The 26,989-nt window shown below is 37.7% G+C and overlaps 1 protein-coding gene across 2 annotated transcripts in view; it reads left to right on the top strand.

The window, feature by feature from the left end:
• CAPN7 (calpain 7) overlaps window positions 1-26,989 on the top strand; it is a 40,278-nt gene that overhangs the window by 9,417 nt on the left and 3,872 nt on the right. The window contains exons 5-18 of one of the 2 annotated variants that reach the window (XM_028518470.2): window positions 347-547; window positions 2,537-2,623; window positions 5,472-5,598; window positions 6,355-6,440; window positions 7,655-7,748; window positions 8,547-8,693; window positions 10,029-10,135; window positions 10,957-11,077; window positions 16,756-16,900; window positions 17,042-17,141; window positions 18,865-19,000; window positions 19,570-19,645; window positions 23,496-23,641; window positions 26,451-26,513. In XM_028518470.2, the coding sequence (XP_028374271.1) occupies window positions 347-547; window positions 2,537-2,623; window positions 5,472-5,598; window positions 6,355-6,440; window positions 7,655-7,748; window positions 8,547-8,693; window positions 10,029-10,135; window positions 10,957-11,077; window positions 16,756-16,900; window positions 17,042-17,141; window positions 18,865-19,000; window positions 19,570-19,645; window positions 23,496-23,641; window positions 26,451-26,513 (1,636 nt within the window). The remainder of the gene's footprint in view (window positions 1-346; window positions 548-2,536; window positions 2,624-5,471; window positions 5,599-6,354; window positions 6,441-7,654; window positions 7,749-8,546; window positions 8,694-10,028; window positions 10,136-10,956; window positions 11,078-16,755; window positions 16,901-17,041; window positions 17,142-18,864; window positions 19,001-19,569; window positions 19,646-23,495; window positions 23,642-26,450; window positions 26,514-26,989) is intronic. The other variant, XM_036030633.1, reaches the window with a different exon arrangement.

Raw genomic sequence — 26,989 nt, 5'->3', positions numbered from 1 at the left:
CTGTAACCCAGGCATGTGCCCTGACTGGGAACCGAACTGGTGACCTTTTGGTTCTCAGACCAGTACTCAATCCACTGAGCCACACCAGCCAGGGCTATTTGATACATTCTTGTGTCCTTCTTGTATAGTATCTGACATGCAATAAGTACTTAATGTTAATAGAATATTATTTGCAATGATACCTTTAGAAGTAGCTTAAGTAGTGAACAATTGATTAGTATGTAAGAATTTTATGTACTAATTTTACATCAGGGATGCATGAGTGGTTCTTGAAGTAAATTTTGTTTTCTGGAAAGCAGTATGAGAAGAAAAACTAGAACAATTTTTCTGTACCTTTCTATTATAGAGCAGAAGCATTGAGTGAGCCTTTAACAAAGCCGTTATGCAAAGTCAAGTCAACCAATAGTAAACCAAAGCCACCTCCATCAAGAACACATTTTCCACTAGGAACTAACCCCTTCCTTGAAAGACCTCAGCCATTTATAAGTCCACAGTCATGTGATGCACAAGGACAGAGATATACAGCAGAAGAAATAGAAGTTCTCAGGTAAATTAGTTTATGATTTGTTGTAATGGACAATTTTGTTAACATAATCATCACAGGTAATTTTATTCTCATTAGGTTTGTTGAGTCATATTCACATCTTTAATATAGTGTATAATGCTGTTATTATGTAATTATAAATTACGTTGTCATATAGTCACAACCTGAAATACTTAAAATCTGTTATAATATATTTTAGTATTAACATTTCTACTAGACATGTTTTCCTGAAAATCCTAGCATTCTTCAAAATTGAGCACTAAAGGTTAGGGAGCAAAGTAAAGCTATGGCAGACCAATAAATCATCTTTGCAACTTTGTAGCTAGAGCCCTAGTGGGAGAAACAAATTGTTACCTTGAAATAGCAATCTAGGCTAGGGATTCAGCAGCCTTAAGTTGTTAATGGTTTTTGTATTTCTTTAAAGAGCTGCAAAAAAATGAAGGGGGGGAAAAAACCCAGAAAACGGTGACAGAGGCCTCATCACAAAGCCAAAACTATATTCTGTTTGGTCCTTTACAGAAAATGTTTGCCAACCCCTGATCTAGGAAGCCAGCTCAGTGTCTGTAAGAGCCTTTTAGGGCAGGGGTGTCCAAGCTGTGGCCCAGGATGGCTCTGAATGCGGCCCAACAAAAAATCATAAATTTACTTAAAACATTAGGAGATGTTTTCGTTTTCATTGGTGTTTGTGTATGTAATGTGTGGCCCAAGACAACTCTTCTTCCCATGTGGCTCAGAGACACCAAAAGGTTGGACACCTCTGCAGGGTATTAAAAATGCAATACAACAGTGATGTGGAAATTCTCGATTGCATTCTGAGCTGGCATAAATGGGATAAATCTCTGAGCTAGTGTGGCTGTAGGACCCAACCTACATAGAGTTGTGCAAGTGAAGCTCATTGTTAACTTCCTACAACTGAGCTGAAAGGGCTCCTTTATATCCATCAGCTTCCTGAGGGCATTTTTCTTTCTTTTCTGCTGTAAATTTTAATTCTACTCCTACTAGTCTTGCTCTCTTCGCCTAGCAAATTGCATATGAACCAACACAACACAGAACAGGATAAAAAAAGTGTGGTTCTGAAATTGAGAGACAATAAATTAATTAATAACAGTCCAACACTCAGGCTACTCAGCATCCAAAAGCTCTCTTCTGTACACACGTGACATTCTATACTACAATAAAACAGCTCTATATTCCTACCTAACAAAATGCAACTAACCTTCATACAGGTAAAAAGCTCCCGTCCCTTCAAAATAAGTATACCCACAGTCATTGTATCCACTGAATTTGATTGTTTCTTAAATTCAGTCGGTCTCCGCAAATATTGGTATCTGGAGACTAAGGTATGAGGTTACCCTGCAGTTACTTCTAAATAAAATGAGGGAAGGAAACAGAAGAAGAAAATAGTTAATATATGCAAATAATACATAAAACAAGAAGAAAATATGCAAATCTACTACAAACCACATTTCTTTAACTTATCTAGAGGCTTTAGATGTTATTTATGACACTTCCTTTTACCACTCTCCATTCCGTATTCTGATACCGGAAAATATGAAGAGAAGAGCGTATTTTGAGAATTATAAATGTCATGGTTTTCAAATCTCAGAACAAGTAGGCAGTTGCTTTCTCCCTGTGGTTTCGGACAGAACACGCGTTGTGCCCTGGTGGCCAGGGCACTTCCATGCCTCTCGCCTGGCCCGGCCTGAGACTGTCGCTTTGTCATGAAGGATGTTAGTCTTAGAAAGTAACTCTCCTGAACTGAATTGACTCAGTTATTTTCTGGAATTTAACTGTTTTGTGAACATTTTGTCCAAATAAAGATATCAACATGAGATTGTTGGTTTAATTTTATAATAGTACCATACATTATTATTTAGATTTTTAAGGACCTAATCAGTTTGGTAATTTATAAGTTAAGTTTTGGTAACTTAATATGTTTTGATAAGTTTGGTTTGAGCACTTACTTTAGATTTTTTCCCTTGTGTTTTATAGGACAACATCAAAAATAAATGGTATAGAATATGTTCCTTTCATGAATATTGACCTGAGGGAACGTTTTGCCTATCCAATGCCTTTCTGGTGAGTAAGCACTCTTATAGTTTTTCTTCTAAGATTTTAATTTTTCAGTACTTTTTCATATCCTGAAGTTTAATTAAATTTAATCAGGGTGAACCCAGCACTCAAAGGAGCCTCTCTCACTGTCAGGCCAGCTGGAATTCTTGAAGCGTGTGGCAGGTGGAGAATGGGCGGAAGACACTGTGTTCTTACATAGTTACACTCCAGCAGACGTGTAAACTTGTAGTGCCAGTCTTTGGGCAGTAAGCGAAGGTAATCATTGTATTTGTAGTGCTCATACAGAAAGAGTAGCCATAAGAAGAATATTATACAGCCACAAACACACACATTTTCAAGAATCAAATAGCATGGGAAGGTGCTTACCGTGTAATTGGAATAGTACAATATAGTACCGTGCAAACTCCTCTAATTTAGTCATAGCCCTTGTTACAGTTGAAACTATACATTTTTGTGTGTGAGTACTTTCTCAGTGCCTATAGTTCACACTAGATTGTAATTAGCTACATTAAGGACAGAAAACATGCCTATTTTAATTACGTTGCACTCTCATGCCTAGTACAAGGTCTGGCATACAGTATTGTAGGTTCTCAGTAAATTCTTACTGAATTAATCAAACTTGAAGGGAAATCAAGAATAAATACTAAAATTGACTCCCCCGACTGGCAAGATGTTTTCCTTTCTCATTTTCTAGATTATTTTATGAAGAGAATAAGCAGAAGAAAAGCAACATAAAACATTTAAATTCAAAGATAACAGAGTGAGGAGAAAAGTCTTCACAATTTATGAATCTTTGGTGGAACCATTGATCTTTTTAAAATTCTTTTCAATTCTGATCATGTATTACAAAAAATTATATCTATAAAATATTTTTAATATCTTTAAATTTATAAGGAAAAACATTTAATTTGGTATTTAATGGTGAATTTTGAAGAGAGATATTAAGGAGCATTGTATTTACTCTGTACTATGGTTCACATGGCAGGGTAATAATATCAAGTAACTAGATTATACATTTGAATTAGCCTTATTCTTTTCCCGCAGAATTTTGTTGTGGCTGTCTTCAAATTCTTCTAAATTCACTCAGCTCACTTTCTGTTTACAATCACCTTTCGATACTACACAGGTACCAAAATGTTACCCAGAACACTAACGGTTCTGTAAGATATATGACATGATTATCAGAAAAGTTTGAGAAATGTTATATACCATATTCTGTTGTACTTAGTAAGAGATTTACAATAAACATTGTCTTCTTAAAAGTTTAGGGGTGTCCTCCAAGTACAAAAGGCAACACTTTAGCAGCAGTTTGCAGATCCCCTCAGACCACAAAACGTCCTTTCTCCTAATACCTGTAAACGTTCTTTTAAAAGAAGAAAGTTACAGTTGTTTTAATTTGCACGTCATATACTTTGTACTATCCTATAAATCTTTTGAAACCCAAAGATTCATTGCCCTCGCTCTAGAAGAGGATTGAGGGAAAGGCAGGTGTTTTTTATTTTGTCCTATGCATCAATTTTAGAGAAACAATACACAGTATATTTTGCCAGCACACATGGTGAGTAGAGGGTAATGGATGAGTGCCTCAACCAGCCACGGGGTGGAGGCCCCTGAGTGGGGGTGACAGGAGGTTAAGAAAAACACAGCACCACACAGATTAAGGAAAAGGGGGGCCAGGTAGAGCATTGTCCTCAGATGGAGAGACAGTGACCCTGAACATGGTCTCCGCGTTTATTTTGTAGAGGTTGGTTACATAAAGCTCAAGGAATTTTTGCAGACTTAGGGAGATGCTGCGGGCGAAGATTGTTCTGTTCCCAGGCTATCTAAACGATAAATGTCTTCTGCAAAGGTTACAGTCGCATTCAGCTGAAGCTTGCGGTTACCTATGTCCTCCTGTATTCCTGCGGGTTCTGTCTGTCGTCACCTGCTGGCTTGCTCCGCTTTGCGGATGCCAGCAGTCAAGTGTGGCTTTGCCAAACACTTAACCTGTGCTTTGACACCAGCCTTCATGTCCTCCACAGATGAGAGTGGTGGATTTGGTACCAGAGACCTGGGTTCAAACACCAGTTCTGCTATTTCTTAGCTGTTTGACCTTGGCAAGTTATTTAATCACACTAAGCCTTTTTCAAAAATATGCTTTAATAGAATTGTTTTGAGGATTCCATGAATAATGTATATAAAATACTTTAGCATAATGCCTGGTATATGGTTATTAACTCCTTAAATAGGTACCCCATTATTAGCCTTGCAGAGAAGAGTTTATCGAGAACCAACATAAAGATCTGTAGCTTCCTAGGTCATTTGAATGAATCAGCTTATATTGTTGTTAATGACTCCATTTTATCAAAACTGAATTGCTTCAATATAACCATGTTATATTAAACTTTAAAATTATATTTTTAGCCCTGGCTGGTGTGGCTCAGTGGATTGAGCACCAAAGCAAAGGGTCGCTGGTTCGATTCCCAGTCAGGGCACAGGCCTGGATTGTGGGTCAGGTCCCCAATGAGGGGCACATGGAAGGAAACCACACACTGATGTTTCTTTCCTTCTCTCCTTCCCCTCCCCTCTTTCTAAAAATAAATAAATAAAATCTTTTTAAAAAATATTTTAAAATAACTATTAATTAATTTAAGTTGCTCTTCTGTTTCCAGTTACCTGGTTTGTGTTTTGTTTTGTTTTTTTTAATTGAGGAAGATGATCAGATTGAGTGGATTCATGGTTTAAAGAGCCAGATTTGACCAGATGATTGTTTTCAAGTGACATAAATACAGCTACGATCACTATACCAAAAAAAAAAAGAAATTTAATTTTGGCTTTGCATCATTTAAGATTAATTTTATTATTATTACCTCAGCGATAGATTGGGCAAGCTACCGTTATCACCTAAACAAAAAGCTATGTTTTCCAAATGGGTGCGCCCTGAAGAGCTCACCAACAATCCCACAATGATCTACACTGTGTCCAGTTTCAGCATCAAGCAGGTGAACATTTATTTTCTGTAATTTTATCTGAAAGCTAACATTTTAAAATAATTTGAATATAGGTTTGACTTTTTTCCTTAGGTTTCTACTATAGATTCAGATGCATGACCCTTGGACTTAGACACACTGAAGTAATAAAAGCATGAATAACTGTTTTGAGCAATCACAGATTTCTATGTAGACCCTAATTATGGATACATGCTTGCAGATGAGAAAGTTGAATTTCACCTTTGATATGAATAGACATAAAAGGTAGAAGGAAATTGGGCTTATTTAAAACACGTCAGTGTTGAAACAACATTACGGCTTTATTGCAAACTTCAGTTAAGTTTCGCATTGAAGTCACAGGTGTCTTCCACATCAGTGTAAAGTAATGGTCCTGAAATACTGGGATTCAAGAATCTTTTGATATGCACATTCATTTTAATTGGTCATAAGGCAACTTTAAAAATGCCTTTAATTTTTTTGTCATTAAAAACAGTATGATTCATTAAGTATGCTTTTATTTGTGTAAGGAATATATCATTCATATTTAGCTATTCTAAATTAACTTTAGTGAAATACTTTGGTTTTTCAAGGATTTATTTGAACAAAATATGTGTAAGTTAGCAGTATGGCATTTCTATTTATTTCGTACTCAAGCAGTAGTCAAGATATTTAGTATAAAAAGTCAGGTGCTAAGTGCAATGCTTAAATATTGTGGAAATGTTGAAATTACATGAATGAATGAAATATGTTAATACATTTTATTAACAGACGATAGTGTCAGATTGTTCCTTTGTTGCATCGCTGGCTATTAGTGCAGCTTATGAAAGACGATTTAATAAGAAGTTGATTACCAGGTAAAATTTTATCTTTGTTCTGTTAGCCCTTTTCATATCATTGTCTCTTAATTAGAATTTTAGAAGTTAGATCTTACTGGCGCAGAAAATGAAGAGCGTGCCACTCGGAATGGTGTGGCCCTCGTATGTTCAGCAGATGATTTGTGAATGTGAACAGATTTGCTAATACAGTGTAAGAACATTTATATGCAGTTAATATAATAAATATAGAATAAATATTCCTTGGAATGAATGAAGTTAGTCTAAGTAAAATCATGTCAGTTTTATCATTGCACTGCACTGCATGGTGGCCACCAGCCATGTGTGGGTGTTGAACACCTGGAGGTGGGTCTGAATTGAGACGGGTTGTGAGTGTAGAATGTATCCGATTTTGAACACTTTGCACACACAAAAATGTGAAATTGGCAAAATACCTCAAATTTTTATATTGCAAAATCATAATTTGGAGATGTTGGGTTAAATAAAGTATATTCATGTTAATCTTACCTTTAACTCTTAATATAAAAATGTAAAATATATGTAATATGAAATAACATTCCTTCTGGCCAGAACTGCTTTAGAAGGTACATAAATGTTACTGAAATTGTTTTTCTGTGAGTTTTTAAAAGTTTTATTAGCTTAAAATCATTCATTATAAAAGTTAAGCTTCGTAATGTTTTCATACAGCTTTCCCCGGGTAGTTTTTGTGTGTTAAGTCCTGAAAGTGCAAAGGTGAATTACACACAGGCCTTAGTTTCAAGCTATTCTCTATCTTGGATAAAAATCACATAAGTACATAATATGCAGTGTGTGAAAGAAAATTGATACCGGTTGTTTTTACAAGTATCTTATTGGATAATTTTATGTAGTTTTTATCAGAGTTGTTTTAATTTTATCTCTCTTGCCTTAGTTGTGGTTAATTGAAATGGTCTTTACTTCTCAGGGCCAATACTAAGTTGTTTTAATTGGCTTAAAACATATCCATTTAATTTAACTCTGAGCATTTTTCATAATATTGTGAAATTTATGCCATGCTGTATGATCTCATAAGATACTTTATTCATTTATTTACATTAAAGCACTTTGATTACAGTGAAATTTTTTTCTACTTCTATATTCTCATCCTTATTTTTATTAAATTGCTAAGATAATAGCATATGTAAATATAATGTTTGGCATAACAGTTATATTGAATATTAATGTTGCTATTTCAATATTTATTTTCCTTACAAAAGCATAATTTACCCTCAGAATAAGGATGGTGAGCCAGAGTACAACCCATGCGGAAAGTATATGGTAAAACTTCACCTCAATGGTGTCCCAAGAAAGGTGAATAATGTCTCTCCAACTCAACCCCTCTGTCTCTCCCTTCCCCACCTTTGAATATTGAGTATAATCATTAAGAAATGTTACTTATGTAAACATTTTAAAAACGTGTAGACATTTGAACATGTCATTAATCTCAAATCTGCGATATTATACATATGGCTATCAGTAACATATCTTAATAATTAAAACTAAAAATCATGCCATGACTGGTGTGGCTCAGTTGGTTGAGAATCATCCCTCAAAGGGAAAGGTCGCCAGTTCAATTCCCAGTCAGGGCACATGCCTGTGTTGCAGGTTCGGCCCCAATCAGGTCACATATCAATACAAGAGGCAGCCAATTGATATTTCTCACATCAGTATTTCTCTCCCTCGCCTTCTCCCTCCCTTCCTCTCTCTCTAAAAATAAAAATAAATTTAAAAGTTATTAATAAAAATTTAAAATCATGGCAAGTATAAGGTTTTTTTATGATTTTGGAAAATTTTATAGAAAATTTCAAAATAATTATTTTAGATATGTTCATTTTTAGAATCCCTAGTAAGTTTGTTGGTGGATTCATAACATTTAACATCTAATTGGCTAAAAGTTATTACCTGACAGGGATGTTAGCTTGTGAACTTGAATAAAGACATTATATAATATTTTTTAATTGATCAGATTGTAGAAGTAGGAAACTACCATTACCTTAATAGTAGGCATATCATCATGCCTTTTGACTTATCAGTATGAAAGATATTTTTTTTCATAAAGAAGATTTTAAGATATTTTTACCAACTAAGGAAATTGTTATCTTTCCCCAGGTGATAATCGATGACCAGTTACCTGTCGATCATAAGGGAGAATTGCTCTGTTCTTACTCTAACAACAAAAGTGAATTGTGGGTGTCTCTCATTGAGAAGGCGTATATGAAAGTCATGGGGGGATACGATTTCCCAGGATCCAACTCCGTAAGTGATGGGATGGTCCAGACTGACTTCTGTTATATAACTATCTTAAATTTGAGAGAGCGTAGCTGCTATTTTGTTAAAAGGAAACAAAACAGATTATCAACCTGTGAAACGTGTTGATCAGTCACCTTATTATGGGAGTACATAGTTTCTTTTGTAAGGTTAGCACATTGTACAGTAAGTGCTCAGTTAATGTCATCCCTAGGTTCTGCAGCTTTAAGCAGAATGATGTGTAATGAAACCAGTTTTATCATAGACAGATAGAAACAAGAGTCGAGTTCCTGCGCCACCTCATGAACATTGTGCCAGAATGGCATTCTGCAGGGAGCTGCTGTGTAGATTCGGTATTCAGGAAAGCCTGAATGCAAGTGTCTGCTGTCACGTTGGGATACAGGGCCCATTAAATACAGTGTGTTTTCAACATAGCCGCTTCAGACCAGAGGGATGTGCCAGAGTGTCATCCTTACTGATATCTTTTTGATTAGTAAATTCAGGTTCAAGGAGTGTTTTGTTTGTTAGTTTTTCCCAACCTTAACACAGCCTATAAAATTGAGGTTTGTGCAGGCATTCTTTAGCTGTGCAAGGGAAACTGCTGGGCTTATGCCAAAAACTAGATTAGCATGACGTTGAATTATAACACTAACCAGCCTGTAGCCTTAGAAAATGCATTTAATCTTTCCTAACCTTTTCTTGTCTGTAATGTGAGAATAATGCCCCCCTGTCAGTTACAAAGATTAAATGATGAAATACATGCACAGCACCCGTCATCCATACCTGGATGATTTCCTTGCCTAGTACCCAGCCTCCTCCATTCTCCTGGTTCTTATAATGCTAGTCAAAGAATGCACAAGTCATAAGTAAATGCAGCAGGATATTAAAATTTCCTCCCCACCTACATAGTCAGTTGCTCTATCCTTCAGATATCCTTAGTTTAGCTTTCTAATCCATTGCCTGTTAATTTACCTAGTGCAGCTTAGAGAGAGAATGAAAGTTACGTAAAACATTAGAAAAGTAACTATACTAGTGTAAGAACTTACTAAATAGTGATTATCATCATTATTATTAAAGTATTTTTTGTTATATTTTTTGAGTTTTCATATTATGTATTCAGGAAAAGCAGCAAAGATTATAGGAAAAAGATAAGCTTGTGCTTAAATCCAGGTAGGAATTGGAGTTCAATAAGAAACTTACTACTTACAGAAAACAACTTGCTGCGTTCTTGTGTATTCCTATCAAAATCATTACCTCAAATCAGTGACATGTAACAGCCACCCCGGGGATATACTTAGAGCTTGAAAGCACCACTGACGGCCCTGAAATGTGCTTACGTTGCAGAACATCGACCTCCACGCGCTGACAGGATGGATACCAGAGAGGATCGCTATGCACTCAGACAGCCAGGCTTTCAGCAAGGACAGCTGTTTCCGAATGCTTTATCAAAGGTAGACATTTTTCTCTCTCTTTTTTTTCAGAGTAAAAGAGGCTGTGTTGAAACTTCATGCCTTATTTAGAATAGATATTACACAGGCTGTCATTTTCAGTTATTAGGGAAATTGTGTTTTTAAGAGACTTCACTTTATGTACTTGCTACAGCCAGCCCTCAGTTATCCTCACTGACAGATACACAAGAAGTACAGTTAATCCAAATTATTGACAATGTAAAACATTTGAATCTGGAATATCTAATGTGGGAGAATTATTTTGTACTTCCTTAGTACTTACCAATGTGAGGGATGATGGGAAGAGAAGCCTGAAAACAAAGAGGAAGGTAGCTCATGGCTGGTTCGCATACAGGTCGGGGATGAGTGTCACTCCTAGTGCATTTCACAGATTCCAGGGCAGCCGGTGGTACAGCTGCCTTTACTTCAAAAAAGCATTTTTAATATATCGAGACTGGAAAATTGTCTATATAATAATATTAATTAGTAAAACTGGGAAACTCAAATAATATCACTTTGAAGGAAGTACATTTGGCATTTCATGTCATCTTTATTTGTAAATCATTTGAAAATGTAGCATTTGCTTCCTTCCTTTATTGATACATTTCCACCTAAGAATTAAGTTGTCTAAAACTGATAGTGTGGGGGATGTGACAGTTTATCTGATATGCTATAATACAGAAATATAATTCTTGGTAAAGCCTTTCAGAGGGTATTAGGAATAGAGTATTTTTTAAAAGATTTCAAATTTGTGGAAATTTTCTTGTGAGCCCTTAGACTAAGGGAAAGATGGTTTAATTCGTTGTCTGCCGGGGTGATTGCAGATTCCACAAGGGGGACGTCCTCATCACTGCGTCGACCGGAATGATGACTGAAGCCGAAGGAGACAAGTGGGGGCTGGTTCCCACCCATGCATACGCTGTCTTGGATATCAGAGAATTCAAGGTTTTACCTGCAGTTCCTTTTCTCTTGTTTTTCTTCTGTGTTAATAAGACATTACAAGGAACCCGAAGTACGTTAGACTTTCAAACACTGACAAGTCAAGGTTTAGGTGAAGTTTTAAAATCATTCCACCTGTTACATTAAACAGCTTGGCCTGTTACTGGGAATCATGAAATGAAAAGACGGGAAACGTAATGACAGTGAAGGCACAGATACTGATGACAGAACAGAAATCTATATAGTGCCCCTCTCTCTTTTCCATAAAAGCAGCAGAGTCGAGGTGCATAGACACTTTGGAGGTTCCGGGCAGCGTGTTGGTGGGGGAGTCAGTCTGTGTTAGACTCTGGAGCATAGGAGATCCTCGGTACACACCTGTGAGAGGACACAGGAAATTAGATACCCGTGACCAGGAAACATGCCCGTGGGTTTGCACGTGTTCTTCTTCCTTGTAGCCCTTATGTGCTGTCAGGCCTTCCGGACCCTTTCTCTGTGCTGAGGTGTTGGGGTGATTGACTTCCTTCTCAGGATGAGAAAGTACAAAGATTATTAAGGAAGGACTCTTCCCCTAATGACGTGGTACCTAAGCTGTCCAGTCACTGGGAAGCTTAACTTTCAATTTCAATATCTTTCAATTGCCACTGCTTATATTTATAGAAAGAATTAGTGCTCCATCAGTAATAACAGTGTACCACTGTATATTAATTGGACTAATTTTCTTATGTAACACGTGTAATTAGATGAATTTTGAAGACAGGAGGGGCCTACTGCAACATTTAAAAGTTTATAGTCTCAAGGCTTTCTAAATCAGCCAGTCATTGTGGCACCTTCAACCATACTGTGTAGAATGGTGTCTTCCTTTAAAATTGGCGTAAAAATTTACTTAAAGCAAAAATATAAAAATTTATGTGAATTAAACAGAGGTTTATTTTAGAATGTAATAAACACTCAAAATATTGGGAATAAAAGTCACTATTACTTAGTACTGTGAATATATTATTGTTAGAACATTCTTTGACGTAGGTGTAATCAGTGACCAATATTGAAGTAATGGCAAAAGATTTAAATTTCAATGATGAAAAGACTGTATGAAAGTAAACTTGAGTTTGAGGAAATTTCTGTGACATGTCATTTACTTTGAATAATAGGACTGTTTGCTCTGAATGACCAAAAGAAACTAGGCAAATAACATGTTTATGAGAAAAATAGACACCCGTGGTTTGACTTGAAAATAGCAATTTTTAAATGCTGATTTAAAAATTTAAAAATTGCTGATTGCCAAAAAGTAAGAATTTGAAATAACAGGCTTATTAGTTAAAGTCAGTGGTCTCTTTTACACATGGACATTATTCTGTAAAGAATAAGCATTTTAGACCATGCATGGATGAAGTAGGCTGTGGCCGGTGACTGCTTTCCTCACTGTGATAACACTGTCAAGTTCACATGTAATTCTGTGAAAGTTACCCAGCCTGAGCAGACAGCTCACAGAGCCAAGTTGACCATAGTTTCCCTTTGTTTACGTGAACTCTTTGTAGCCATAGTTGATCTTTACCAAAAGGCTGCTTCATATGTTTTAACCTTTATGTGAGTTTCTCCAATATGTTTGATTAGGTATTTATATTCATTAGTTTTATGTTGTTGTTCTTGTCTGAGATACTTCCTTAGTTCTGACTTCTATTTAAAAATATTTCCACATTGATGTCATTCGGAGCATTTATCTCTAGAACCTCTTTTGTGCAGCTAGAACTCATCTTCGACTAAAGCTGCTCCCAGTCTTCTGTCATCCATCACTTTCCTCACCTACGAGATTTTACTGATACTTGGGTGAAAATATTTTCCCGTTGCTTCTTTTAAGTATATTTTATTGATTATGCTGTTGCAGTTATCTCATTTTTTCTCCCCTTTATTTCTCTCTGCCCTGCAACCCCCCTCCCACCAACATTCTGACTCCCTTCCCCCAGTTCATGTCCATAGGTCGTACATGTAACTTCTTTGGCTTTTCCTTTTCCTATACTGTGCTTAACCTCCCCCTGTGTATTTTGTACCTACCATTTATGCTGCTTATTCCTTGTTCCTTTCCCCCTTTCCCTGCTGATAATCCTCCACATGATCTCCATTTCTGTGATTCTGTTCCTGTTCTAGTTGTTTGCTTAGTTTGTTTTTGTTTTAGGTTCAGTTGTTGATAGTTGTGAGTTTGTTGTCATTTTACTGTTCATAGTTTTGAATTTCCTTTTCTTAAATAAGTCCCTTTAATATTTCATATAATAAGGGCTTGGTGATGATGAACTCCTTTAACTTGACCTTCTCTGGGAAGCACTTTATCTGCCCTTCCATTCTAAATTATGGCTTTGCTGGATAAAGTAATCTTGGATGTAGGTCCTTGTCTTTCATGACTTTGAATACTTTTTTCCAGCCCTTTTTGCCTGCAAGGTTTTTGAGAAATCAGCTAATAGTCTTATAGGAACTCCTTTGTAGGTAACTGTCTCCTTTTCTCTTGCTGCTTCTAGGATTCTCTCTTTATCTTTAATCTTGAGTAATGTAATTATGATATGCCTTGGTGTGTGTTTCCTTGGGTCCTATTTCTTTGGGATTATCCGAGCTTCCTGGACTTCCTGGAAGTCTGTTTTCTTTGCCAGATTGGGGAAGTCTCCGTTATTTTTTCAATAAGTTTGCAATTCCTTGCTCTTTCTCTTCTCCTTCTGGCACCCCTATGATTCAGATGTCGGAACATTTAAAGGTGTCCCAGAGGTTCCTAAGCCTCTCCTCATTTTTCTGAATTCTTGTTTCTTCATTCTGTTCTAGTTGAATGTTTATTTCTTCCTTCTGGTCCACACTGTTGATTTGAGTCCTTCCCTTCACTGTTGGTTCCCTGTAGATTTTTTTTTTATTATTTCACATTTCCCTTTATTTGTGTACTCTTTACTTTTTCCTCTATTTTGTGACCATACTCAGTCATTTCTGTGAGCATCTTAATTACCAGTGTTTTGAACTCTGTATCTGATAGGTTGGCTGTCTCCTCATTACTTACTTGTTTTTTCTAGAGTTTTGATCTGTTATTTCATTTGGGTCATATTTCTTTGTCTCGGGGCACCTGTACATTGTAAGGGTCAGAGCCTTAGTTATTCTCCAGGGCAGGGCAACTCGCATCGCTGCATTGTGATGCTGTCTGTGGTAGAAGGGTCCGAGAGGGAACAATGCCACTTGCTCAGCCCTCAGCTGGTTTTCAGTCACTTTCCCTGCTCCCCACATGCAAATTGGGCCCTTCTGGTGCTGATTCCTGGTGGGTGGGTTTGTGTACGTTCTAGTAGCCCATGGGCCCCTCCAACAAACTCTCCTGTGAGGCTAGGAGTTTCTCCTGCTGCCTTATCCCCCACAGATTTTTTCAGTCAGAGGTTTTTGAGGTTTTATTTCCTAACACTGGAACCCTGGATTGCGCAGTCTGTCCTGCTCCTGGTTGTTCCTCCCAGTTTATCTGCATACAGATGTGGGACCACCCACTGCCACCTCGCCTGCTGTGTGTTCCAGCCGCCTTGCCATGAGTCTTCTCTGCCCCGACTGCCCATCTCCACCCCTCCTACAAGTCTGAATGAATGTTACTTCTTTAATTCCTTGGTTGTCAGACTTCCATAAAGTTCTATTATCTGGCAGTTCTGGTTGTTGTTGTTGTTGTTGTTGTTGTTGTTTTTAATTTGTTCTTGTCCTCTTGGTTGAGGGAAGAGGCAAAGTGTATCCACTTACACCTCCATCTTGGCCAGAAGTCTCCCATTTGCTTCTAATCTTTTGCATATTTTAGTCTTCATGACCCTCCTTTGAGGATCTCGTCTTTTTTGTCTCCTGTTTGAGGTGATGTTCCACAGTCTGTGGTGAAGGTATATCTCAGTTTCAAGACCAGTCAGTCATGGCTTCCCAATGTATTTCTGAACCTCCCCTAGACTTTTCCTTTACTAACACTTGGAAATAACTTTGGGAATGGGATGTTTCATAATAGAACAGATTCTTTTAGTTTTCTAGCACATGTTTTCCTATTCAGGTCTGTCTGAATTGCTGGTTCTCCATCCAAACAAAATCTACAGCCAAATCTTAGTGTTCTTGAATGTCCATGATGCCTGGGACCTGCCTCTGAAAAGCTTAGCAGCAATTTCATCTCCTTTTTAAAGAAGCAACAGAGTCCCAAAATAGGGCAGATTCCCTGCTCATGTAGAACTAGGTCTTATGAAAAGAATTAGAGTACAGTGTCTGTTAGCTGATGTGTGGCAGATGTAGGGGTGAGGCACAAGTGGTGTAGAATCAACGGAGAAAAGAAATTGGATTAATGAAGATTCTAGGGAATACAGTGCAAGACACATGAGTCTTGCATATGTCCAGAACTCACATCTCTCCCAGGCCACAGTTTGCCACATTTAAAATAGCAAAGAATGTGTGTTTTTTTTAAGTTCCCCAAACAGTTATATTTATGATATCATTAAGAAAAAGAGTATAATTTCTTAAGTTGACTGCTTGAAATAAGATACTCTTAGATTTATAAGCTCTTGTTTTTCTGAATCAGTATTATCAGTTCCGTAGACACACCCAGTATTTATTAAGCACTCACAATAAACTTAACACTCATGTTCAGGGGAGACTTAGGAAAAAGATAATCATGTTATTGTTTCAAGGAGTTTACCATCTCATTGGAGAGACAAGACTGCTACATTTTCACCAGTAGGAAGTAATACTAAGATAGGATATTATTTGTTTTAAATTAATGTGATACAGGTTGTTAGCACTATAAAGTGTATAGAGGAGAGGTAGTTATTAAAAGAAGGAAATTAAATGCTGGATATTTTGCATGTATTCCTTCATCTAATCTTCACAACAGTCTTCTAGGAGATATTTTCATCCTCATTTTGTGACATACGAGGAAACAAGTGTCAAAGAGGATAAATGACCAAAGCAAGGCCCCTAGAGCCGATGGGTAGTAAAGCTGGGATTTGGTCCCGCTTCATTCTGACGCCCAAGTTCACGTCCTCTCTTTTCTTCACTATTTCAGTCTTCACAGAGACAGATCAGGGATGAAGAAGTTGAAGACGATCTAAAAGGAAGGCAGCTTAAAGGGATCGGAGAGGGCCTCCCAGGAAAGGCAAACAATATGAACAAATGCCTCAGAGGTGGAATCGAATAGGAATTATTGATGGGCTTGTGAGAGGAAAGTCTGCGCTAGAGCCGAAGTCGTGTGGGCTGCGAACACAGTGGGGCCAGTGTAGGACAGGCTCTGAAAGAACAGGAAGTCCCTGGTGCTCCGAGGCAGCACTGCCCAGCAGGACTTCCTGCGGTTATGCAAACGCCCTTTGTGCTCTACAGCACACTAGCTACCAGCCGCACGTGCTCCTTGAGTGCTTGAAATGTGCCTGCTGTTACTAAAGAACTGATGGTTAAATTCTATTTAATTTTATTTTAATTAACCACATGTGGTTCATGACAGCCGTACGAACAGCATAGACCTAGTGATCATTAGCCATTTACAGTTTTTGATCAGATGTGTGATATGGTGAAAGTGTTAATTAAAGAATAATAATTGCAAATTGATTTGGAGAGAAGAAAGTTAAGTATTCAAAGTGCATCCTGCCTTAAAGAATGATATAGCTAATAAAAATATTGCTAAAAACTGTTTTGCAACTTTGTTATCTCCTGTTTATTTTCAATAGGGGCTGCGATTTATTCAGTTGAAAAATCCTTGGAGTCATTTACGTTGGAAAGGAAGGTATAGTGAAAATGATGTAAAAAACTGGACCCCAGAGTTGCAAAAATACTTAAACTTTGATCCTCGAACAGCTCAAAAAATAGACAATGGTAAATATACCTTTTTGTAATTTTAATACTATTTGATCTTTAAATAAATAGCATGCTTTAGCAACATGAAATGTGTGTAACTGACCTAAGTCGCTTATCATTAAGACATTTTTTAGATTGATAAAGATGTCTAATTTTTAGGAATATTTTGGATTTCATGGGATGATCTCTGCCAGTATTATGATGTGATTTATTTGAGTTGGAATCCAGGTCTTTTTAAAGAGTCAACATGTATTCACAGGTAACTTCTTTGCATATTTCAGAATATGCTTTATAGTAGTCTCCACTTTCTTTGTTTAAAATGAAACGATTAATTTAGGAACACTAGTATTTTCTCTTTTTGTCATTGCTACAGATGATTCATGTAATAGTTATTTTCTTTTTTTTATTTTTTAAATTGTTTTTCAATTACCACTGTCCCCATTTTTCCCCCTTTACTCTCCCCTGCCCTACCCACCCCCACCTCCCACATTCAGTCCCCCTCCCCTGTTGTCTCTGTCCAGGGGTCCTTTATACATGTTCCTTGACTTGACCCTTCCCCTTCTATTCCCTGTTATCCTCTTTTCCATCTCCTCTGGTCACTGTCCATTTGTTCTTTATTTCCATGTCTCTGGTATTATTTTGACTGGTTGTTTGTTTTGTTGATTAGGTTCCAGTTAAAGGTGAGATCATATAGTATTTGTCTTTCACTGCCTGGCTTATTTCACTTAGCATAATACTCTCCAGTTCCATCCATGCTGTCGTGAAGGGTAGGAGTTCTTTCTTTCTGCTGTGTAGTATTATTGCACTGTGTAAATGTACCACAGTTTTTTTGATCCACTTATTTACTGATGGGCACTTAGGCTGTTTCTAGCACTTGGCTACTGTAAATAATGCTGCTATGAACATTGGGGTGCATAGGTTCTTTTGAATTGGTGTTTGAGGATTCTTAAGGCATAATCCCAGTAGTGGAATTGCCAGGTCAAAAGGCAGTTCCATTTTTAGTTGTCTGAGTAAATGCCATACTGTTTTTCCACAGTGGCTGCACCAGTCTGCAATCCCACCAACGGTGCACTAGGGTTCTCTTTTCTCCGCATCCTCTCCAACACTTGTTGTGTGTTGATTTGTTTATGATGGCCATTCTCACTGGTATGAAGTAGTATCTCATTGTGGTTTTACTTTGCATCTCTCTGATAGCTAGGGATGCTGAGCATCTTTTCATATATCTCTGGGCCCTCTGTATGTCCACTTTGGAGAAGTGTCTGTTCAGGTCCTTTGCTCGTTTTTTAATTGGGTTGTTTGTCTTCCTGGAGTGAAGTCATGTGAGTTCTTTATGTATTTTGGAGATCAAACCCTTGTCTGAGGTATTATTGGCAAATACATTTTCCCATATCATTGGTTCCCTTTTCATTTTGCTGATGTTTTCTTTAGCCATGCAGAAGCTTTTTATTTTGATAAGATCCCATTTGTTTATTCTTTCTTTTATGTCCCTTGCTCTAAGGGGACATACCAGTGAAAATAGTGCTGTGTGGAGTATCTGAGATTTTCCTGCTTACATTCTCCACTGCGACTTTTATGGTGTCACAACTTATATTTAAGTCTTTTATCCACCTTGAATTTATTTTTGTGTATGGTGTAAGTTGGTGGTCGAGTTTCATTTTTTTGCATGTAGCTGTGCAGCTCTCCCAACACCATTTGTTGAAGAGACTAGTTTTACTCCATTTTGTTGAATATTAATTGACCATAGAAGCTTGGGTTTATTTCTGGGCTCTCTGTTCTGTTCCATTGGTCCATGTGTCTGTTCTTATACCAGTACCACGTAATAAGTATTTTCTTTATAGGCTCTTGATCATGCCAAAAATTGTAAAAACAAGAAAACCTGGTAACTTAATTATATCTGAAACACGGCAGTTTTAAAAATATTAATAATTTTTAGCTATATGAGAATTTTAATTCCTTCCTTCCTTGTTGACTTCATGTTTTAGTACTTGGGATGCTAAGCAAGGACCTGTGAAAGATGCCTATAGCCTGGCCAACAATCCCCAGTACAAGTTGGAGGTGCAGTGTCCACAAGGGGGCGCTGCAGTTTGGGTTTTGCTTAGTAGACACATAACAGACAAGGTACTGACACCCTTCTTACAGAAAATTTTTTAAATATAATTAGACTGTTGTGGACAAGATACATAATTTGATTGTCAGCCTGTTTTATTTATATTGGTGGCTTGAAAATGGTATTTTCTTAAATAAATGAATATTTCCTTTAAGGAAATTTATAATTTGTAATCATACTCTTGTAAGTTTTATTCAAAAGTCATCTCTGAAGAAAAACACAAGGGACTTTATACTTTTAGGGCAGGTTTTTGTGTTTATTATATAAGCTAATTTAGATCTTAAGAATATTAACATTAAAATATGTTAAAGGGGATGTTGGAAATTTTGAATCAATACGCTTGCTTCTGTAAAGAATCATAAAGAACTGTAATTTTAATAGCTTCAGAGTCCTTTTTTAATACATTTTTATACAATATGGTCAATCTATTGAAATGACAGTTTAATCCAGAAAAACAATGTTATTAATAGCACTAAGGAGCTGAAATAAATGCTCTTAAAATTAGAATTGTTCTTTTTATCCCACTTAAGAGCATTTTGAGCCCATTTTCTTAACTACATTGGATTCTTTGTGCTTTTAGGATGATTTTGCAAATAATCGAGAATTTATCACAATGGTTGTATACAAGACCGATGGGAAAAAAGTGTATTACCCAGGTATGTTTAGTAGGAAAACATTCAAACCAAACATTAAAATTTTATTTATATAATTAAGTAGAAAATGATAGGTGTTTATGTAGATAATATGCAGAAATTAATAATTATGCTTATAGACTAATAGAAACCACACAAAGAAGATGGCTATTTATGCTGCTTGTGTTTTGATTTGTTCTTAATAAAATCCTCAGGAATTTAGGAGTTCACATTGTGTTTTATTTCTAAAACTTAAGTCACCTCTTTTTCCCTCATCCAAAATTCTGTGCTTTTCCATGAACTCTTGGAGAGAATCCAGGCTCTTCACCATGGCATGTAATTCTGGCCATAGCCTTCCTGTCCCCTCTTCCTGACATGCCCTCTTCTCACAGCAGGCTCAGCGAGGCACTAACTACGCCCGAACATGTCGTGCCCTGTGCCCGTCTTTTCTCACAGTTCCTCCCTCCAGTAATGTCTCCCCTCCCTGCCCTCTGCCCCCAGACATCCTTGCCCCACTTGTGCACAATGAGCACAGTCGAGACCCAGCTGATACGTTGTTCCCTCTCTGATAGCCATCTGCCCAGCCCAGAGAACCTTCCCCTCTGCAGGGCTTCCAAGGCAGTTAACATGCTGTATTGAAACCATTTTGGTTTTGCAGTCAAAAAACCTTTATCACTAAGTTATGGAAGCTATTAGTTTATGTTGTACTCAGGGAGACAGATAAGCAGAAAAAGAAAATTAATGAGACAGGCGTGTAAAGAAACAAATAGAGTGATGCATTAGTGACTAGTTACTTGCTTCAGGTAGACCATGGAAGTGGTCTTTGAGAAGGGATAAGAGGAACTCTCAATGACAAAAATGAATCAATTATGGAAAGAATCAGAGAGAAAAAGCATTACAAGCAGAGGGAACAGCAAGTTCTAGGGCTGTAAAATGAGAAAAGGATCGGTATTTCTCTGGAACGGAGGAAAGGCCAGTCGGCCTGGGGAGGTGTGGTACCAGAGGTGGTCAGAAAGGTATACAGGCTCAGATCACATGAGGTCTGTAAGCCACAGCAAATGGTTTAGATACGGTTCCAAGTGTGACTTTTTTAAAAAAGCATTCTTTCTAGAATATATTGGTGGAGACAAAAAATACAAGTAGAAAAACCAGTTAGGCAATTTAGTGAGAAATGATGGTTTGAACTTTGGGTGGTAGGAGGAGTGGACAGGTTCGTGTTTCCGGAGGAGTGTCAGAGCTTGACGTGCTGTACAAAAAGTTATCAAGGATGATTCTTATTTTTGTTGATCTGAGCAGTACAACGATGTCACATTCACTGAGGTGCTTAGGTGTTGGTGAGTGGGAGGGAGCAGCTTTGGAGCAGGCAGTTGGAGTGTTGAGTGGAGTTCTGGGATGAGGTCAGGACTGTAGGTACAGATGGCATTGGAAGATCACACTGTAGAAACCACCTGTGGGGCTGTAGTTAGATGAACACCCAGGATCTGACCGTTGAACTCTGACCTCCGAAGGTTAAGCAGAGGAAAAGTTACCAGAAAAGAATTCTGAGTAGAGAACCTGATGGAGTAGTAATATTTCATATAACCCAAGAGAAGAAAATATTTCATGAGGGACAGAGTGGACAACTACATCAGTTACTATTTTAGAGGTGAAGTGAAATTGGGTTAGAGAGGAGGCCACTGGGCTTAGCATCCAGGCAGTCCCTGTTGATTCTGGCAGGAACACAGCAGAGGAGAAGTGGGCTTGAAGCCCAGCTGGAGTGGTTTGAGAGGAGACTGTGAAGCAGTTACTTCAAGAAGGCTGCTCAAAGAAATAGGCACTGTAAGGGGAGATGGGATCAAAAGTGGTCTTGCTGAGTTTTGTTTTGCTTAATCATAGGAAAACATGGCATTTTCCCCATTACACGGTGCCAAGGGCCAGCACTCATATTAACAGTTGGTATCCCTAGAGATTCTGCAGTGCACATGGAAACAGCGGGCCCAGCAGGACATGTCTGGTTAAACCAGCCACATTTTCCGTTTTCACTTGTTGGCCATTACGCAACCAAAAAGGCACAGGTGTTGTGAATACTCATGTATTCCTAGCATTAAGGTGTTACACAGCTTTTCAATTCAAATATGTGTTACCCTTTTTTGCTAGGATCTTTTCTTAACAGTGCTCCCTCTTTAACACATAGTGATTTTTGTCTGTGTGAGGTACTTTCTGGTTTGTAGTGTTACTTTCATCATAGCACCCTGAGATAAACAGAACAGGGCTTATTCCCCATTTGACAGAAGAGTAAACTGAGATATATTTATTGGGTTGGCCAAAAAGTTCATTTTGTTTGTTCCACACAGTAGCTCTGGTATGCTTAGTTGCCTTTAACTTTATTCAAAACAATTTTGTTGGATTGTATTGCGACAGTTGTCATATCAGTGTAACTTTTTTAAAATCAGTAATTTTTTGCAGCCATTTTAATGTTGAAGGAAGAAAATATGCAACATTTTTGTGTATTATGCTTTATTATTTCAAGAAAAGTAAACACTCATCTGAAACACAAAAAAAGATTTGTGCAGAGTATGGAGAGTCTTCCGTGACTGGTTGAACGTGTCAAAAGTGGCTTGTAAACTTTCTTGGTACTATTGATGTTTTGGCCAAATAAAATCCTTTGCTGTGGGGCTGTCTTATGCATTGGAAGATATTTAGTAGCACCTCTGGCCTCTACCCGCTAGAAGCCGATAGTGGGAGATAGCTGACCTACTCATAATGTTCAAATCAATAAAGTTATTGGTAAAAATGAAAAACGAGGCTTTTATGGAAAAATCTGAACGCACTTTGGCCAACCTAATAGAAAGATTAAAAACCTACCACAGATGTGCCCATTCTTTCTCTCCTAACTCTAGATCACACACCTAGAGGTGTGCTTAGAGGCATTAGAGATCGATTACCTGTTTGAATTCTTAAATGTTTAGTTTTTTAATAGATTACATTATAAATAATCAGTGTTCCTCAGTGAACCAGGTGACAGAGCACTGATCTGACATGGCGTGGTGGTTCGTGTGCAGGAAATGACTTTATGACGTCAGCTTTGATCGACGAGACCTAACAGCGTATATCGGGCAGCATTGTTTGTAATGGCAAAATATTGGAAATAATCTGAATGTTTATATTGGATAGCTAGATGGCGGTATAGACAAAATGTGTTATAGTCATAAATAGAGTATCATATAGGCAGTTTTAAAAAGAATAAACCATATCTACGCAGATTAACGTGGATTTCACAAACATGTTGAGTGAAAAATGAACGATATTAAATAAAACATATATGATCCTTTTATAGATAAATGTTCACAGAAGTAACATTACCCCTTCGTTCTTCTTAGGGGTGCGCGTGCTGAAGTCTGACCAGATGCCCATAGCGTCTGTCAGAGTGGAATGCAGTGAGGCTGAGGGTGGCGGCTTGAAGGGACTTTGTTTTGTAAAGAACCTAATAAAGCCAAAAAAGAAAATTTGAGGGGTGGGGGACCTAGCTATATTTTTCATTACTCTGTATCTCTTTAAAAGCTTTGTCAAAAGAAAAAAAAGAATCTAATCCTGACTTTAAAATCTTCTGGGGAAAAAGGCAACATAGGGCAAATAGCAGGGATTGTCCTGTCCCTCACTGAATGCGTTCTGAAGGAGTATAAAAGCTTTTGCTTATTAGAAACTGTTTAATTTTAAAGTTTAAAAAATTTTAATTGTAAAGTTTATAGTTTAAGTTGTAATTCTTTAGTAACATTATATTTAAAAATAGAATAAATTAAGGGGATGTCCATTTAAGTATTTTTCCTACCATCGATCATAAAACTTAAATTCAAAAACTAAAATCTTTTCTGTAAACCTCCTGGTTTATTTGCAGCTGACCCGCCCCCATACATCGATGGGATTCGAATTAACAGCCCTCATTATTTGACTAAGATAAAGCTGACCACACCTGGGACCCATACTTTTACATTAGTGGTTTCTCAGTATGAGAAACAGAATACAATCCATTACACAGTCCGGGTAAGTAGACCAACGTGCAGCGACAGAAGAAGGTATGCCATGTTCTCTGCTTTGTAAGTGGGATTATCTACAGAAAAAGTTTATTTCTGAAAATTATGTATTTTTATGTGTATGTGTTTATTTCTATATCAATTCAATATTAAATTATTAGGGTGCTTCCTGCAAAAAAATAGTGCCTTTTGCCCTGGCTGGCGTGGCTCAGTGGATTGAGCATGGGCTGGGAGCCAAAGTGTCCCAGGTTCGATTCCCAGCCAGGGTACATTCCTGGGTTGCAGGCCATAACCCCCAGCAACCGCACATTGATGTTTCTCTCTCTCTCTTTCTCTCTCTCTCTCTCCCTCCCTCCCTCCCTCCCTTCCCTCTCTAAAAATAAATAAATAAAATATTTTTTTAAAAAGTATTAAAAAAATAGTGCCTTTGAAAAGTAATCTTTTTATTTTGAATAACATTCTTTTTTATTTTAATCATTGTTCAAGTACAGTTTTCTCCCTTTTACCCCCATTCCAGCCCACCCACCCAGCCCTCCCCACCACCCTCCCCCTAGTTTTTGTCCATGTGTCCTTTAAATTTGTTCCTGTAAACCCTACCCATTCTCCCCTGAAATTCCCTCTTCTCTCTCTGGTCACTGTCAGTCTGTCCTCTATTTCAGTGTCTTTGGTTATATTTTGCTTGTTTCTTTGTTTTGTTGTTTTGGTTCCTGTTAAAGGTGAGATCATGGTATTTGTCTTTCACTGCCTGGCTTGTTTCGCTTAGCATAATGCTTTCCAGTTCCATCCAAGCTGTTGCAAAGGGTAGGAGCTCCTTCTTTCTTTCTGCTGCATAGAATTCCATTGTGTAAATGTACCATGGTTTTTTGATCCATTCATTTACAGATGGGCATCTAGGTTGCTTCCAGCATCTAGCTATTGTAAATTGTGCTGCTATGAACATTGGGATGCATAGGTTCTTTTGGATTGGTGTTTTAGTGTTCTTAGGATATAGTCCCAGCAGTGGAATTGCAGGGTCAAAAGGCAGATCCATTTTTAGTTTTCTGAGGAAGTTCCATACTGCTTTCCATAGTGGTTGTACCAGTCTGCAGTCCCACCAACAGTGCACTAAGGTCCCCTTTTCTCCACAACCTCTCCAACACTTGTTGTTTGTTGCTTTGTTTATGATGGCCATTCTGATTGGTGTGAAGTGGTATCTCATTGTGGTTTTAATTTGCATCTCTCTGATAGCTAGCGATATTGAACATCGTTTCATGTGTCTTTGGATTTTCTGTATGTCCTCCTTGGAGAAGTGTCTGTTCAAGTCCTTTGCCCATTTTTTAATTGGGTTGCTTGTCTTCTTAGAGTGGAGTCGTGTAAGTTCTTTATATATTTTGGAGATTAAACCCTTGTCTGAGGTATCATTGGCAAATATGTTTTCCCATACAGTTGGTTCTCTTTTAATTTTGATACTGTTTTCTTTAGCTGTGCAGAAGCTTTTTATTTTGATGAGGTCCCATTTGTTTATTCTTTCCTTTATGTCCCTTGCTCTAGGGGACATGTCAGTAAAAAAGTTTCTGTGTGAAATATCTGAGATTTTCCTACCTATGTTCTCCTCTAGGACTTGAATGGTGTCATGGTTTATATTTAAGTCTTTTATCCACCTTGAATTTATTTTTGTATAAGGTGTAAGTTGGTACTCGATTTTCATTTTTTGCACGTAGCTGTCCAGTTCTCCCAACACCATTTGTTGAAGAGGCTATTTTTACTCCATTTTATGTTGCTGCCTCCTTTGTCAAATATTGACTGTAGAGACTTGGGTTTATTTCTGTTCTGTTCCATTGGTCCATGTGCCTGTTTTTATGCCAGTACCAGGCTGTTTTGATTACAGTGGCCCTGTAGTATAGTTTAGTGTCAGGTATTGTGATTCCTCCTACTTTACTCTTCTTTCTCAGAATTGCAGCAGCTATTCGGGGTTGTTTATGGTTCCATGTAAGTTTTTGAAGTGTTCTATGTGAAATAAGCCATTGGTACTTTAACAGATATTGCATTGAATGTGTAAATTGCTTTGGGTAGTATGGACATTTTGATGATATTAATTCTTCCAATCCATGAACACGGTATATGTTTCCATTTGTTTGTGTCTTCCTTGATTTCTTTCCTCAGTGTTATGTAGTTTTCTGAATACAGGTCTTTTGCCTCTTTGCTTAGGTTTATTCCTAGATATTTTATTTTTCTTTTTGCTATTTCAAATCGGATTTTTTTCTTGACTTCTGCTTCTGCTTGAATAACATTCTTAGTGAACGTTTTTGTTTTTAGAGTAATAGTTTAGTCCTGAGGTAATGTGGTATGTTGGACTAATAAATTCACTGAGCAAGCAATAAAAACTTCTTTAGCCTACATAATGCTTTCTTTGTTAACTTGAAAAAGAAGGCTCTGAACTTGGTGAAAGGGTACCGATTGCCTATAAACATCGCTGTCCTGAGTTGGGAGGGCCATCGTGATTTTGTTCTGCGTAGATCTGTTTTCCACGGATCAGTAAAGAAGTTCAGTTTGAATAGATTTTTAGTGATGAATGGGACACTGGGGAGCTGCCCTCACACCTCCAGTCTTCAGACGCAGAAGCCACGGCCTGGGGAGACTGGGAGTTGTCCTGAGTCGCACGCAGAGAAGGCGAAAGCCAGTTCCCTGGTTTCCTTAAACCTGACTTGATACCAGGCTGCCTGTAGCAGAGTGGCTTTTATATATGCCAACTAATGTTTTAGTCTTCCAATATATTCTTTTATCACTTTGGTATTTTTATAAGTATGGGCTTTATCAGTACAGTATTTTCTTTAATCTAGGTATATTCAGCATGCAGCTTTACCTTTTCAAAGATTCCTTCACCGTACACCGTATCAAAACAGGTGAGAAAATTCTGTCTCTGGGTCACAGTCTCAGAGAAATCCTAGAATTCCGTTTCCTTTTTCTCCTTTTCTCTTTTCACTCTACAATTTTTTATAAAACAAAATATTCTGGAGTGGAAAAAGAGAACTGTAACAAGACTGTTACACTAAGTGACTCTGGGCAGAAATAAGAAATTCAGAGAAAGATTCATGGAAACCTTGGTCATCAGGGAAGGCCGTGTGGATGAACCTCTTGAGTGGAATTAGAGGTTGACTTGCAGGGTGGGCCAGGTGTGTAGAGGATTTTCGGGAGAATTGCTGGCAGGGAAAACGACCTGATAGAAGGCTGAGAGATGGAGATAGGCTCAGTATATAGTAAAGGGACCTGGCTGCAGTGAAGGGTTTGATTGGCTGTCCCCGGCAAATGAAACTGGAGAGAGGGTGGAGCCAGAGTAGGGAGTTGCTGCCTTTGGGGGCTGGGATTATAAGGTTTTGTT

Source organism: Phyllostomus discolor, chromosome 7 (assembly GCF_004126475.2).
Source record: "Phyllostomus discolor isolate MPI-MPIP mPhyDis1 chromosome 7, mPhyDis1.pri.v3, whole genome shotgun sequence".
NCBI lineage: Eukaryota > Metazoa > Chordata > Mammalia > Chiroptera > Phyllostomidae > Phyllostomus > Phyllostomus discolor.
Note: the sequence above shows the minus strand (reverse complement) of the source record. Positions and strands in the feature narration are given on the sequence as shown.